This window comes from Brachycentrus maculatus, unplaced genomic scaffold (assembly GCF_059751285.1).
Source record: "Brachycentrus maculatus isolate JH-2025_06_01 unplaced genomic scaffold, ASM5975128v1 h1tg000262l, whole genome shotgun sequence".
Classification (NCBI taxonomy): Eukaryota; Metazoa; Arthropoda; class Insecta; order Trichoptera; family Brachycentridae; genus Brachycentrus; species Brachycentrus maculatus.
In genome coordinates this window covers 392,379-407,483 of record NW_028281013.1, presented here as the reverse complement: position 1 = coordinate 407,483, position 15,105 = coordinate 392,379, and the positions used below count along the sequence as shown (strand labels likewise).

Genomic DNA, 15,105 nt, shown 5'->3' with positions numbered 1-15,105 from the left:
GCTTTTCCCACACTAAATTTAATATCGAATCAAACAACGAAATATGACGGATCTACACGAATACGTTTATCATTCAGATTATAACTTACAACTAATCTAATTAAGCATATAGTCTTTTAAATATTAAAAAAAATGAAAATTTCCATTAGGCTACCTGAATATTATTCTTCATAATTCTCAACAAAAATTTCACATATTTTTCACATAATTATGATTTAATTAAATCGCTCTCTCGAAACATGGCGATTTTTAAAGATGATACTCGATTCCTAACTTTCCCTTAATCTTGTTTATACTTGTATGTGTTAAAAATGATATTTATGTAATCATATGTTGGCATGGATTTTTTATTACTTTATAATGTATTTTCTCTCACAATATTTGCTGATCACATTAAAAAATAATATGGCATTCAAAACATGATAAACTTTTTAATAAAACCGATAAAAAGAATTGTGTTAACTAACAATATAGTCTATAACTTAACTATTTACATAATCATCTCAACGATATCATTGACGAAAAACCCGGCCTCTTGTAAAATATATTAGTGTAAAATGTCAATGTAATCGACGAGTTTATATTAAATCCCAATTTGATATTCAAACCTGTAGATATAAGTACCTGTAGCTTCCGAAACTAGTCGTAAAATATAATACTGAAGTAGTAAAAATTTTATAATTTATTGTTGTTTAATGAGTTGTCTAGAATTCAGGATAAAAAGTAACTGATAACTGATAAAATTGCTCTAGAACTCTAAACCGCGCTATTTTTTTATCAGTTGGGGTATAATTTTTAATGAAATTGGGGTATAACGCACCGCCCTGTATTATCTGCAGGCTGGCCGAGTCGCACTGTACCGCGAAGTGACGCAGCCCACATCGCCGCAGTTACCTTTCTCGCGAGATCTGCTCCTCTCAGTGGATCGTGAAAGAATGTGTCTAGCATGTTTACGTAACCGGTGACATTTCTCAAATGTTAATTGGGCGCTCTTGAATGATACCGTCTAATTTTAACTGCGTTTTTAATATCACCCTTGCTTAAACGTATGACCTTATCATTATCATTATCCGCTCTAGTATTTATGTATGTGTACGTATAGACTTGACTGTGATAACGTGGACTAGCAACAAATCAGTGCTCATCTTATGATTTTATTGAGGAATTCGGCCCGTGACGTAATTATTTTAACTGGGGTTTCTTCTCACTATGGGCTGGGTCTCCATGAGGACACAATTGGTAAGATTATATTTTATTTCATAAAAATAGCCTACATACATATTGAAAGCACGTTAATTTTTGTATGTTACTCCTTCCATTCCTTTCATAACGAATTCGTATCTTTGTAATTTAAAATACGCTGTGAACAATATCTAAATACTTGATAAAATATCAAGGATTTCTAATATATTTATTTGTTGTCTACTGTGAAATGTATTCCGCTAGTAAATTCAGAAAATTATTGAACTTATTAAGAATACTCTCGTATTAAGATTTCACAACTTTAATGAGAAAACTTTTTTTTACAATGAAATTGGTAATAAGGGTAGAATGAAATATAATACTATTGAAATAAAAAATAAGGTAGAAAGCAGTAAAATAAAATACTGAAGTTAAATTCTAAGGTGCCATTCATATCATCCAATTAGATGAAGCTATAATTAACATATGATAAACATGTACATATGGTATAAGTTTACAACCTGCATACAGACCACATATCTTTCTATCGTAACTGATATTTTTGGACTCTGATTTTTATTAATAGGCAAATCCTTTTTCAACTTCATATCAATAAACAAATTCATATTTTATTTAAATTAAATGCTCCTGAAAAAAGTTTACATATTAATCGAAATAAATGGCAATTAATTTAAATTAGTGGCAAACACAAAAAAGTCCTACAGCTTCTTTTTTTACAAAAGTAGATGCGTTAGTTAGTATATATATATATATATATATATATATATATATATATATATATATATATATATATATATATATATATATATATATATATATATATATATATATATATATATATATATATATATATATATATATATATATATATATATATATATATATATATATATATATATATATATATATATATATGTATACATCCTTACATATTATATTCAACCTCTCACATTGTTTTGGTTTTGTTTGCTTACACAAATAAAATCGATAAATATTTCACACAACGATGGCTTCCCAAAGTTGATAATGTTACCAAGTTGTCAACATTTCCCACTACTAACTAGTTAAATATTTAAGTTCACAATGTCAGGCTCAGTCGACCTTTCCCCAGACCTTTCACCGAGACTAATTAATATTTATGCAACACCAATATTATTATTTATTTTTTTTAATTCGTCAAATGCGTACTGCGTTATCGCCATTAACACCACTTAATTTGATTAAATAAAATATATTAATTATTAAGGACCTTAATTTTAAGGGTTATAAATTGTGAACTTTATATGACTAAATTGCTTTTAATTCATACATTTACATATGTACATGAAATGGAATGCTTAAACAAAGAAAAAATAAATATTCATTAGTGCGTTTGAAATTTACAAGTACATTTTTATTAAGTGTACATACTTTAATGAAAACCTATATTCATACCAAATTTAATTATAATAAAAACTTACAATTGTACCTAATTTAATTAAAATAAGTATGACGTTTTCTTTTTAATTCTTATGCAGTAATGCGTTCAAGTTCACTGTAAACTTTAATTATAATTAAATAAAATAAAATCTCTAGTCATACATGCCCTCCGATTACGCATACTTTTGACACCTTCAGATATTAGGTTCTGATTGATCTGATCGTGCCACGTCTTTTTCGGTCGTCCTCGTTCTGTTTTCCCGCTCACATTCGCTCGATATATTTTCTTAGTCATTCTCTCATTATCCATTCGCTCAACATGTCTATACCACCGTAAAGAATGCTTCCTATATATAGAATAAGGAATATTTTCAATTATTCCTTCTTCAGGCTTACATTCCTTTCTTATTTCTCCGTTTTTGATTCTGTTGTACAATGATTTTCCACACATTCGTCTGAGGTAGCACATTTCAACAGCGTTCACTCTGGTCGTCAAGTCGTGAAAACAAACTAATATACTTTAATGTTTACGTAAAATGGTTTCCTTAATAATAAATTAATTGCCTTTCTATCATTCACAGATCACAAAATCAAATTATTTAAAGTAAATGAACTGAGGTATTCAAAGGAAATGTTTGAGCAACAAATTCATTTTACTGTTGATAGTTTATGTATTAAATGTTAAATCAAATACTTATTGTTTTAGTCTACTAAGTTGATACTATTAATAGTAATTTACCAGCTGCCTTCTGTAAAGCATTTGAATAAATTTATTAATTAATTGTAGAAAATTAAAATAATTAAAAGATTACTATATAATAAACTGAGCCCTGAAGGTGATAAACCACAAAATGGAGTTTAATACATAAATAATAATATTATTATTATTAAACATTTAATATACTCACATAAATATAATAGGTAATATGACTTATCATATTTTATACAACAGATTAACGAAACTTTTTTTAGCTAAATATTTGTTAAGTTACCGCGCTTACACGATAAAATTAACTATAAAACACCACACATAACAATCGTTACCATATAAGTTGGGAGATGCGTATGCTTCTAACTACTCTTGTGGTCACTGAATTGTAAAAAAGGTTTTTGCTGAAACTGAGGTGTTGGTTTGTTTTATTACAACTGAGTGCAATTGAGAAATTCCTTCTGAACCTTACGTAAGGTATATCAATATTTAGGGTTTGAGTCTATATCCATTGTAACCATGGAAACAGACTCTACCATTCCACTAGGTCACGTGGGAAATCGTACCCTCTGCCACTAGCCTGAATCTTGTCGACAACGATCAATTTACATTACAAATCACGCCGAAAACTTGTTAGTTAATCGAAAAGTCTGCATTCGTGCAATATTTAATTGAAGTATTTCTATAGGGGAAAAATACTTTTTTTACGAAGCTCCATATTAGTTTACCAGGCGGTTTAGCATTACTCATTTCAGAAACAGATTTTTAGCATATAATATACATTTGCTTCGCGTGTTGGACTCAGTTACAGCTGAGACCTGGAGTCAGAATATCATATTTTGTAATGTGTATAATTTGAATAAGTTCATACGAAATATTTGAAGTGATATATAATAGTGTTTGTGCAAATTTTATAAAATCATATATACAAAACAAAGATGTTTATCAATAATAAGCTTGTTCTATTATATTTAAGGCGTAAATTAGTCGATAAAGATTTATGAACTTTTATAGTGATATAACGTTTGCCAAATAATCGGAATTCACGTTTTCTTCATCAATATGGATCTAGTTTACAAATTGCACTATTTAATGCTGGCACAGAAAGGTGATTTAAATCAAGGCAGAGACAGAAGTCGGAAACATCTCCGACGCCATAGCAGTCTTCCCGAAAGAAGGGACTCTAAGATTGGATCTTACCAAAGGACCTCCGACCCCAATGGTCATAAAACGTATTATCCTCAAGTGAGTTTCAAAATTTCCCAATTTTTAAAAATGTTCTGAATCACGATTAAAGACAGCTGGATTCGTTGGTACATTTAAGTTGCAATTATAATTTATTTAATTTATAAATATACTTGTATAAGAGAGGCGAAAAATTTTCAATTCTTTTTCATTATTGCATAAGGGATTTAATTACGTTTTTCTAAAATTAATTACTTATTGAATTCTGATTAAAGAGTAATGTTAAAATATTACATAATTTAGATATTCTCGTTACTCGTTAAAATCGTAAAATATTGCCTCGATTAAGGTTAACCATTTGGCTTCTTTTAAAACCTTCAGATATTGATCGCTTATAAAGTAAACGTTTTTCTATACACTACTGAAATACGGGTTAACTATATAAAGAAAGTTGTATATTAATACTATAGAAATATAGTGTATTCATTGTTTTTTACTTCTTTGTTATTTCGTTACTCACTAAAGGTTTCTACGAAATTACATCATACAATTTCGTGTAATGGTATGCTCTTTCCTAGGACGTATTAGTAATCACGATTGGGGTAGCAATGATTAGCCGATAATTGCCATAATCAAGATTTGTAACTCCTTTACTCGTTCAAATTTCACCCCAAGTTTTTGTTTTTTCTTAATTCATCATAAATACCTCAACATAAATGGAACAATTAATAAAAAGGAAGTATGGAAGATTGAGCTTACAACATACGAGTATTGTCGATTATATTAATTGTTCACTTTAAACACTGGTGCAATTTTCACCATTCAAAACTGCCGGTGACGAGTCGCAAGCTCTATAAATCCCCAGATTTTCATATTCCTTTCTCATAAAAAATAACAACGTCTCATATTTTATTCAAAATCCCGGTTAAAAATCAAGTATTTGTTTAAAAAGATTTGCAGGTACTTTAAATATTATTATGACAAACCCATATTGACATTCGTTATAATTATACTGAAAGTACCACAGCGAATCTTTGGATTTAATAATCCGTTTTTAAACTAAAATATTATAAAAATATAAATTTTATCTGAAAATGTAAGTTGTATCCCATTTTTAACAAAATCGACTCTTTTTTATTTGAAATTTGTATAAAGATATCGTAGCTGACCCCTTCTAGTAAAATCTTAAAAATATAATCGTAAACAGCAGATAACACATGTTTTGTGTTCGTCTTCATTCTACCCTTCGTAAAAATTATCATCAGCGGAGTATGATGAAATTGCGACATAAAATATTTCGAATTAACGACTGAGATATCAACCCTTTTTCATTCGCATAAAATCGAACTGCGAACAGATTTAAATTTGGATTTTACAATGTAGAATGATTAAAAATGTGACAGACAAGAAAACGCAGAGAACACGAAAACATTTTTTTATTGTTGTTATATTGTTTTTAGAGTTATTACATTTTAATTTATTAGTCAGACATTTCTACATAGAAAATATCTTATTCTAGTAACGCTGTCTGCACCTCTCAAAAAAAGAGAAGTTCTTGTGCTTGGACAGAGACTTACATTACATATTTATTTGGAATACAGTCCTTTTTTATAATTAAATGTAACTTTGTTTTAAAATCTCTATGCATATTCATAGTGATTTTAAAACAAAATTATATTTTATTTTAAAATGGAAAATCATTAAATTAGTGATTCAAATATAAATTATACAGTCCTTTTTTGTTTCGTTGTTTTTTTTTAAATTTTCATTATAAATAGGCAATTATTATTTATTTGAAATTTTAAGTTTAATTTTGTAAAATTTTGTTGGAATTACATGATACTGAATTTTGTTATTCTAAAATCATTTTTTCATCTTAATTATGTACTATTCTTAAGATTTCTTTCTTAAGGCTTAATTTATTTTAAGAGTTTGAGGTTTTTCCTGAACACAACTTCAAAGTGAGCTTAAGATCTTACCATTTATGTCAACAAATTTTAATTTTAATACAAGTTTATATCATGGGAAATACTGTTGAAGGTCTTAATGGAATTTACAAAAATTCCTTAAGTTCAATTAAGAGACGTATCGAAAGATTCTTGTACCAATATACTATGGCTAATTAATTGTATATTTTGTGCTTTTTTCCTGCATGAATCCATACTGCTAATAGCTGTAATTTATATTTTTGTATTTTTTTTCGTTTTTGTTTGTTTGATAATAGAGATATTGGTCGGGAGTTTGTGACTTCTTCGGGATCACCTGATTTGTATGTGGGATAATGATATCTTGCAAAGATAAATTGTTGGAAATATACTGGACTTACGTTTATGATACTCATCAAAAAAATTTAAATTTGTTTTTAATCAAAATCAATGTATTAACCGACTCTTCGTCTTATCCTGGGGAAAAACCTCTTTTCAAGGATATGATTTGTTTCATTTCTGCGTTTGAAGTTATTTGGAAGGATTCAATTTATGTAGATGAAGTGTATAAATTAATAACGCCAGAGTTTGGTTGTATTGAGATTTGTCGCTGTCGAAAAAATATAGCATACCACGTTACCTTAAATAATAAACTTAAAACCCACATGTGCTCGCGCACATATCTAATGTTTTTATAATATGTAAAATCTGTATTATTTATATCCCTAAACTTATATTAAATGTATTTATCGCATCAATTATGTGAAAATCAACGGATTACAGTTAAAATTATAAACAATATTCACCCCCGGTGTAAATGTTTTGAGTTTACAAGTGAGATGGTACCGGGAACAGAAGGCTATACTGTGTGAAGGTTATCGGAAGGACAATGTAGGAAGATATTAGTGATTTCTTCTCTCACAAACAAAATAAATATCTCACAAACACTTAACAGTTTGTACTAGAAGATATTATAATCTATGTCTAGTTCTGTGTAGGCTACATTTGAAGTGATTAATACTCACTCTTGGATATAATCATTTAACTACAACATAAAATTAAAACATTATATTTTGAATTCACGCTGTTTATTGAACAATCGTTTTATGATTTCTAATCAGTTAACATGTGCTTGATATTTGTCCGCTGGTTGTAGAGCATTGGCTACGGTGCATGAGGTTCCGGGTTCAATTCCGATTTATATGAAAATTCAATAATAATATGTATCGATGTCTTCCTGTTAACACTGCATTTCTGGATAGATAAGGGTCATGCGAATAATAAATTTGGTATATATGCATAACCTAATAAGTATTAAATCTGGTAATATTTTATTGAATTTTGCTAACTTTAGATTCGATAATGAAAAGCTATTCTCGATATTTTTAAAAGTATATATTCATTATTCTGAGTTCGACTTCTCTAAAAGAACTCGAACTCTACAAAATACTCACGACCTTATTGAATTGTTTTATTGTTTAATTGTTTTAATGTGTTTTTAACAGAAAGAATTGTTTGCTGCCAAAACTGACTCAGGAAACGTAGATCGGAAACTATCGTCATCTTCCGGCGGAAGTATGAAGAGCAAATGGCTCAAGGCTTTTAAAAGCCTGAAACCAACTCCCCAACCCCAACCCCCGGCGCCTGTTGATAAGTAAGTACAAATTTTAAGACTTATTTTCATCGGTAAACACATACATGTACTATTGTTTTTTTTCTGAATCTGTTATTTTTCAATACATAATTTGTATTTATCATAACGTCATAACATTTTTTTTAAAACATAAAGAGTAAAATATTCAATCACACAATATCTAAAATATTTAGTTTTCTGTATGGCATTTTGTAACAGAAAAATATATTTTATTAAATCAAGTAACTCAATAAAAATTCATTTCTCCGGATACATAAGTACTATGCTTCACAAAATTCTCGATTCTCATAATTGTTTGATTTATTGAAATTAAATAGTATTTAATATAATTTTCCACTATCCTCGATGTCGCAAGCAAAGATTTTTCCCATAAAAAACTCTTAATGTAAAATTACGTTTTTTTCCAAAGTACCAAATAATGTATTTGCTTAATACATGTTTAAAAGATCAATCATAAATTACGAAGGTAAAGTTTATTTTTTATTAACATGAAATGGCTGCGAACTAATACAAATCTAACATGCATTTGCACTTTGGCGCTGAAAAGCTCCAACATGTTGACATTTTAACACTCACAGCAAAGCTTTTCACTTGAACACTTTAATATCGTAAAAGAAAATGCGGACGATATAAACAGGTGTACCTTTGTAGCGCATCTAGTAGCCAAGGTTACTAAAGGTACCACTTATCCCGATAAATGGGCTAACGTCTCCAAGTACTCGGTACCTACTGCTAAATTGACTGGTAATAAAAGATAATCATATCCGAAGGATATAATTACACACGCTTTATTTTTTTGTGTAGAGTTATATCATTAGACTTTATACAATGTTTCGGTTTTATTCGCAGTAGAAATCTAGAAATTAATTATTTTCATTGTACATTTTGCCGGGCAAATATCGATCATAATATTTGTTGCATTCAAAATCATCATTTTTGTATCAGTGGTAATTTGACTTGTTACGATAACTTTGTAAATTCAGTTTTAATTCATTTTTATTTAAAAAGCTCTTTTTAGCAACAAAAGCAATTGGCGTAAAAGTATTTTATTTGTATTTTTTCTGTTTCAATCGTTACCATTCGTAGAAAAAATCAAATGTACCATGCCGTCTCAACGATCATTGCAATGAGGTAATATTATTATGAACATTGAAAATACGCATCCCTAGAAATGCTTATATTTATTTATTTGCCAACTTCCCTGAACAAGTTTACCTGGATATAATGAAGAATCCATACAAATGTAAATTGAAATCGTTTTCTCTTTTTATTCCCAATGTCACAAGCTTTTTAAATGTAGGCAAATGCTTGTTTGTAGAATATCACCACTTTTAAGCTTTATTTTTCGATCCATCTTTATTGCCTTTTTGCTTTCACAATACGCATGTGTGGTGTGTGATATATACGAGTATATGTACGTTTTTTTGTAATATGAAGAAGAATTTAATATTGAACTGATTTTCATTGTGCTTTTGGGTTGAATTAAATATTTCAATTGTAATTTGAAATAATAATTGCTTTTGTATTTGATGAAATATTTAAAAGTGCACCTATAATAAAACATTGATTATTTAGCTATTCACGCAACAACAAAAACCATTTCTTCTAGTCTTCTTGCAGATACCTTTCTTTTAGATATAAATTATGTGGAAGCTTTTTTCCGATTCAATAATTCGAAACATTATCAGTTTACTTTCTGCCCCTTCCTTTTCTTGTTTTCTGCATCTACTGGTAGCATACTGCATTATACTGTATGACTTTCTAAAAAATCCTTAATATTTGATGAGTGTGTAAAAACTAGACTTAAGTTAAATAAAACAAAAACATTTAGCATGTTGAAAATATATTTACACAGACACACACACACATATATATATATATATATATATATATATATATATATATATATATATATATATATATATATATATATATATATATATATATATATATAATATATATATATATATATTAAATTATTTTTATATAACACACCACAAACAAATATCCATCATCATAATAATATATATATATATATATATATATATATATACACACACAAACAAATATCCATCATCATAATCGTGTTAATGTAAACCACATACATACTCGTATTACACTTAAAAAACAAAACCAAAAACATTGATTTAATTTTGTAATAGTATGAAAATAGGTCTCCTGCATTATCAATTATCATATTTATCGGGACACCGTTTCATTTCGCGACTATAATATTTTATGACTATCTACAATTTTCGGCATTTCAAATAAGAATATTTACTAAAAAAAACTGATTTCAACAAAAACAACTTATTTAAACCAGACTCACCCAGTCTACAAAAAGCTCAGTATATACTTATCTACGGACATTTTTCTGTCTTTTTCACGCCCTTGAAGCGTCAAAGTTAAGTTTGTTAAGTTGTTGCGTTTGGTTAAGAAATGGCAAAATAATATTTCAAAATATAAAAATGCATTTTTTAGGGTTTTTATTTGTCGATATAATGTGCGATGCTCACTGCTTTTTTGTATTTAGGAAAAATGGAAACGCCAGAGATATCTCTCGCTCGACAGGTGACACGGAGTCGCATAATTTCCTCGAATACACATACAAGAAGATTACGCCTTGTGACGTTTGTTCTCAAGTTCTAAGAGGTTTGACGTTGATTTATTTCTCTTCTTTTTTCAATAACTTCGAGTAAAATATCAAATTAAAAGATTATATATTTCAATGATTAAGGTATCAATAACTATGATACTTTTCACTGTTAGAAATAGAATAAGATACACAAAATATTTTAAACAAAAGAAAATGTATTATTGGAGTATTCATGAGTATTTTGTCCGCCTCCATAGTGTAATGATCAGCACGCTCGGCTACCATCCTTGAGGTCCCGGGTTCGATTCCCAGGGGGGGTAAAATAAATATAAGTTATTTTTTCACTATACTTTTTATTCTATTTTACCCTGGACTGGTACCTAAAGCGGAGGGCTGATCACCTTTTCTTCATGTGTTAATGATTAAAATAACACTGCGTTCATATGATATATGATATATATATATATATATATATATATATATATATATATATATATATATATATATACATAAATGTATTTTTATTTTGCATCGAAAACATATTATTTCAAATCTCTAAAAAATATCTATCGTCCTTATTGCGCTTTTGGTGTTATCAGGACATACGCGTCAGGGCCTCCGATGTCGGCTGTGCAAGATGAACGTACACGCTGACTGTATGAATGGCACAGGACGATGTCAAACTAAGGCTCGCCTTCTCCGAAGACAGAAAAGTACTTCAGAAATCGAAGCACGAGGAGAACAAAATGCCGAAGAAGAAAGTGAGTGATTTCTTAAATCTATTTTATTAGTCACGTTAAAAATTATTCAATAATTATTGACAACTCCTTCCACTTGAGAGTCGAAATTATCTTAGAGCAGTTATGTTCCAAACTTTATATATCTCCAAAGACTAAAAATTTTCTATTATTATAATTTTGCTTGGACACAAGTCTTCAAATACTCTAGATAACAAATCAGTAATAATATTATCTCTATGATTGAAAATTACTAGATTTTTACTGAACACTATTGATATGATATGAAAGTATGCATACGTAGTATTTAAACATTTTTGATAAAAGCAATAATATATTTTCTTGCTTACTTATTTTTTAACCTTTCGTTGATAAATTTTGTTACAAATATGGAAAATGTTTACTTAGGTTTTACTAATATAAATTATTTCAGTTCCTAGGAATCTTTCGAGTAAGTATTTACGTAGATTTACTTTACATTATAAGAAATGCTTTTTAATATTTTGACTTCAAGTACGTGTTCCAGGAAAATGTTTAATTATTTTTAAGAAATGATTCATATTAATAAATTACTCTGATGGATTACAAAAAAATTAAGAGATAACAATGAAACTATTTACTAAACATACTGATATGTTTGTTCAAATGATTTTGGGATGCCATTTTTTTACGTTATTTATATAAATATTAAGTATCGACACATTTTTACCCGCATCTCAAACTTTGAAGATCTTTAAAAAGCCTCAAGAACCGATATCTGTCTTATCCTTGCAATTATTTTCAATGTTTTATAAGATATACCTTTCTCTCTTATTTTCAACTACTTTTAAAATATTTATTTTAGTGTTTTATTTCATATAAAAAGTACTAACATTTCAATGCCGCTAAATTTGTGTCTCAATTAAAAGCTTTAACCCTGCAATCACGTAACATACTTAATATGGTTAAGTTTCTTGTCGCGACCTTTTCAGAGGTCCTGCAGTCTCTAGATAGGTTTCTATTCCTTCTCGAAACATAATTACTATTTGACGAAAATTATATAAAAAAATTAAGACGTGTGCATTTCACCAGTTGATCCGGACGGTTGGCTCCCTGGACAGAGGCTTGTGTCGCAACTTTCTTTCGTGGAACCAGATAACATGTCGCTAGAGGATGGTATTACACAAATATCTTTGGATTTAAACGTTTGATCTTTATATCCCTCTGTGTTAAATAATATCATTCCTAAAAGAAACTCGCATCGCAAATACCCATCCTTCAGTTACTGTTTGTCTTCCCGAACAATGCAACTTATATGTTCGTTTGACGTTGAAAACAAAGTATCATCAAACATATCCATAATATTTATAGCGTATCGATGTAATAGTTTCAAAATATGTTCGTATTTCCCCTAAATATTTGGCTAAGTTGTTGCGCATGGTACCTACCATCTCCTCATCTCCTCAAATCAATTATTTGTCGTCATGATAATATATCTTTCCCATTAAAAGTAAACTAACTAACCCCAAGTGTGTAATTGTAATAACCTATTAAATAATATTATCTTTAGCCGTAGAATGGTTGCAATGTCCCACATGTCATTTAACATTCACTTGAGAAATAACGAACATATTACATATTTTATGAAAAAGTCGAGGTCTCGTTACGTATTTTTGCATCTAAGAATCTTCAATAGCTTATATTTTTATGTGCATTAAAAATATTATTCGGAATCGACATTCGGAAAATTGTGTTTTTTTATTAAGGCTACGTTCCTCGAAAATATAATCAAACGTGAGATAACGCAATCTCAATATTATCATAATAAGTAAAAAAATAAAAACGGAGCCTACAGTTGATACGTGCTTAGGAAGAAACTAATGCGTATATTTATTTACTACCCAGTTTTTTTTTATAGTTTAAATACTTTTTAAACACCGAACAAAAAACGACCATTGAACAAAATATATCATGACTTATCCGATAACTAACTACTCGTATCATGATGGCCCCCGCGCACATCAGAGAGCCCCGAAGTGGACGCTACGTACCAAGTACTGAAGAACGCCAGCGAAATGTCCCGGCCGGGGGCGGAGTCCCGCGCGCTCGCCCGCTCCCCGGCGCCCTCCTCGCTGGCCGTGCTCAGCCCGCAAGTGGCGTCCAGCTCAGGTCTGCTACCTACCACCGTCCACCCACCAACTTTATTAGAGATTCTATTTCGTAGAGCTATTTTGTATTCGTTACGTATAATAGAGCCTCGACGGAAACATTTAATCATATGGAGCTGAAATCAACCGAATTCTGGCTCGAGTCGTAAATCTAAGAGAGATCTTGCTTATACTTATGTACCTTAAGGGGGTTTACTTGACTGGATAGTATATCTGTCTGGCTGCCTCATAAGTTGTGTATGTGCGAGAAAGACCTTTCTTCAAGATGACTCGAGTCGGCAGTTGATTTCGAGTCTATATAATATACTACTCGAGTATTAAGGCGTTTGTCCACATCACACGAATAGCATACGCCATTCGCGGTTACGATAGCCACGTATACAATAGTATCATCCAAATACGCGACTGTTTTAAAGTTTCTGCGTTTTTTTTATATTTATTATCATAACAATTCTCAGTTTGACTTTCAGACTTCAATCGTTAAAATCGAAAACGACCACCCTTATTACAGTCGTGTTAGGACAATACATCAGATTACAACGTGTACGTCCATCGCTTTGAAATATCTCCGTCGTATTTCACGTAGAGCACAGACAGCTAAGTGCATGTGTGGACGAACGACTTCATACTACATACTGAAACCGGAAAGTGCAAAGGGGGTAAGTGCTATTCGTATCATCTTGAAATTGTAAAGAGAACACGAACAATAACTATTGATAGTAAGAAATCTGTTTGTTACTTAATTTCTATTAAAATTAAAATTAAATAAAAAATGTATTTACCTCGACCATTTGTACAAACAAACCCCCAACGATACAGGTGAAATAGAAATATAGTATTTTTTTAGGTTAGGTATATACTTTTGCTACTTTATAGTATTGATTACACCATGTATCTACTATAAAACATTAATACATCATATCTCAATTTTGATCGAAATGGCATGTACCCCATATTGTATATTTCGGTCATAAAAAGTAAGTTCTTAAAATATGGTTCAAATGGCTTTATCGCAATATGTTTTTTAAATAATTCTTCACTTTTAATATATATACTTTTGTTATTTGCTTTCACCATTATAAAGAGTATCGAATAGAAATTGTTATATACATATTAAATAGTATTATGTGTATAAGTAACTTTGGCTTTATCTATGTACCATTCAGTTTGTACACATATCACGCGTTTTTTGTCTTATTTCTTCTTTCAATACCTTCATCCAATTCTATTTAACCGGATTCTTACATATAGAATATTGTTAAAATTATGGGTACTATACGAAATCAGCAAAAAGGTTTTTGTTTATACGTACGTCGTAGAAATATTATTATATTTAACAATTATTTTATTACGAGTAATATCATTCCTTAAATAATAATGTAGATAAGCGTAGTGATAAGACAAAGTTAAAAATATATTATACGTAGTTTAAATAATAAAAAAATATTTACTGCTATTGTATAGTGTTTAAGTACATAGCCTACCATACAATTTAAATTATTAGAATATAAACTTTGGTTATGTCGTTAT

At 29.5% G+C, this 15,105-nt stretch overlaps 1 protein-coding gene across 4 annotated transcripts in view; it reads left to right on the top strand.

Moving 5' to 3' along the window:
- The window catches only part of Stacl (SH3 and cysteine-rich domain-containing protein), a 136,109-nt gene that overhangs the window by 108,064 nt on the left and 12,940 nt on the right, over nt 1–15,105 (top strand). For 2 of the 4 annotated variants that reach the window (XM_088266130.1, XM_088266131.1), the window contains exons 12-14: nt 7,947–8,095; nt 10,629–10,747; nt 11,291–11,452. In XM_088266130.1, coding sequence (XP_088122256.1) covers nt 7,947–8,095; nt 10,629–10,747; nt 11,291–11,452 — 430 coding nt within the window. Of the gene's footprint in view, nt 1–7,946; nt 8,096–10,628; nt 10,748–11,290; nt 11,453–12,499; nt 12,584–13,432; nt 13,577–15,105 lie in introns of all 4 variants that reach the window. The other 2 variants (XM_088266129.1, XM_088266132.1) reach the window with 2 other exon arrangements.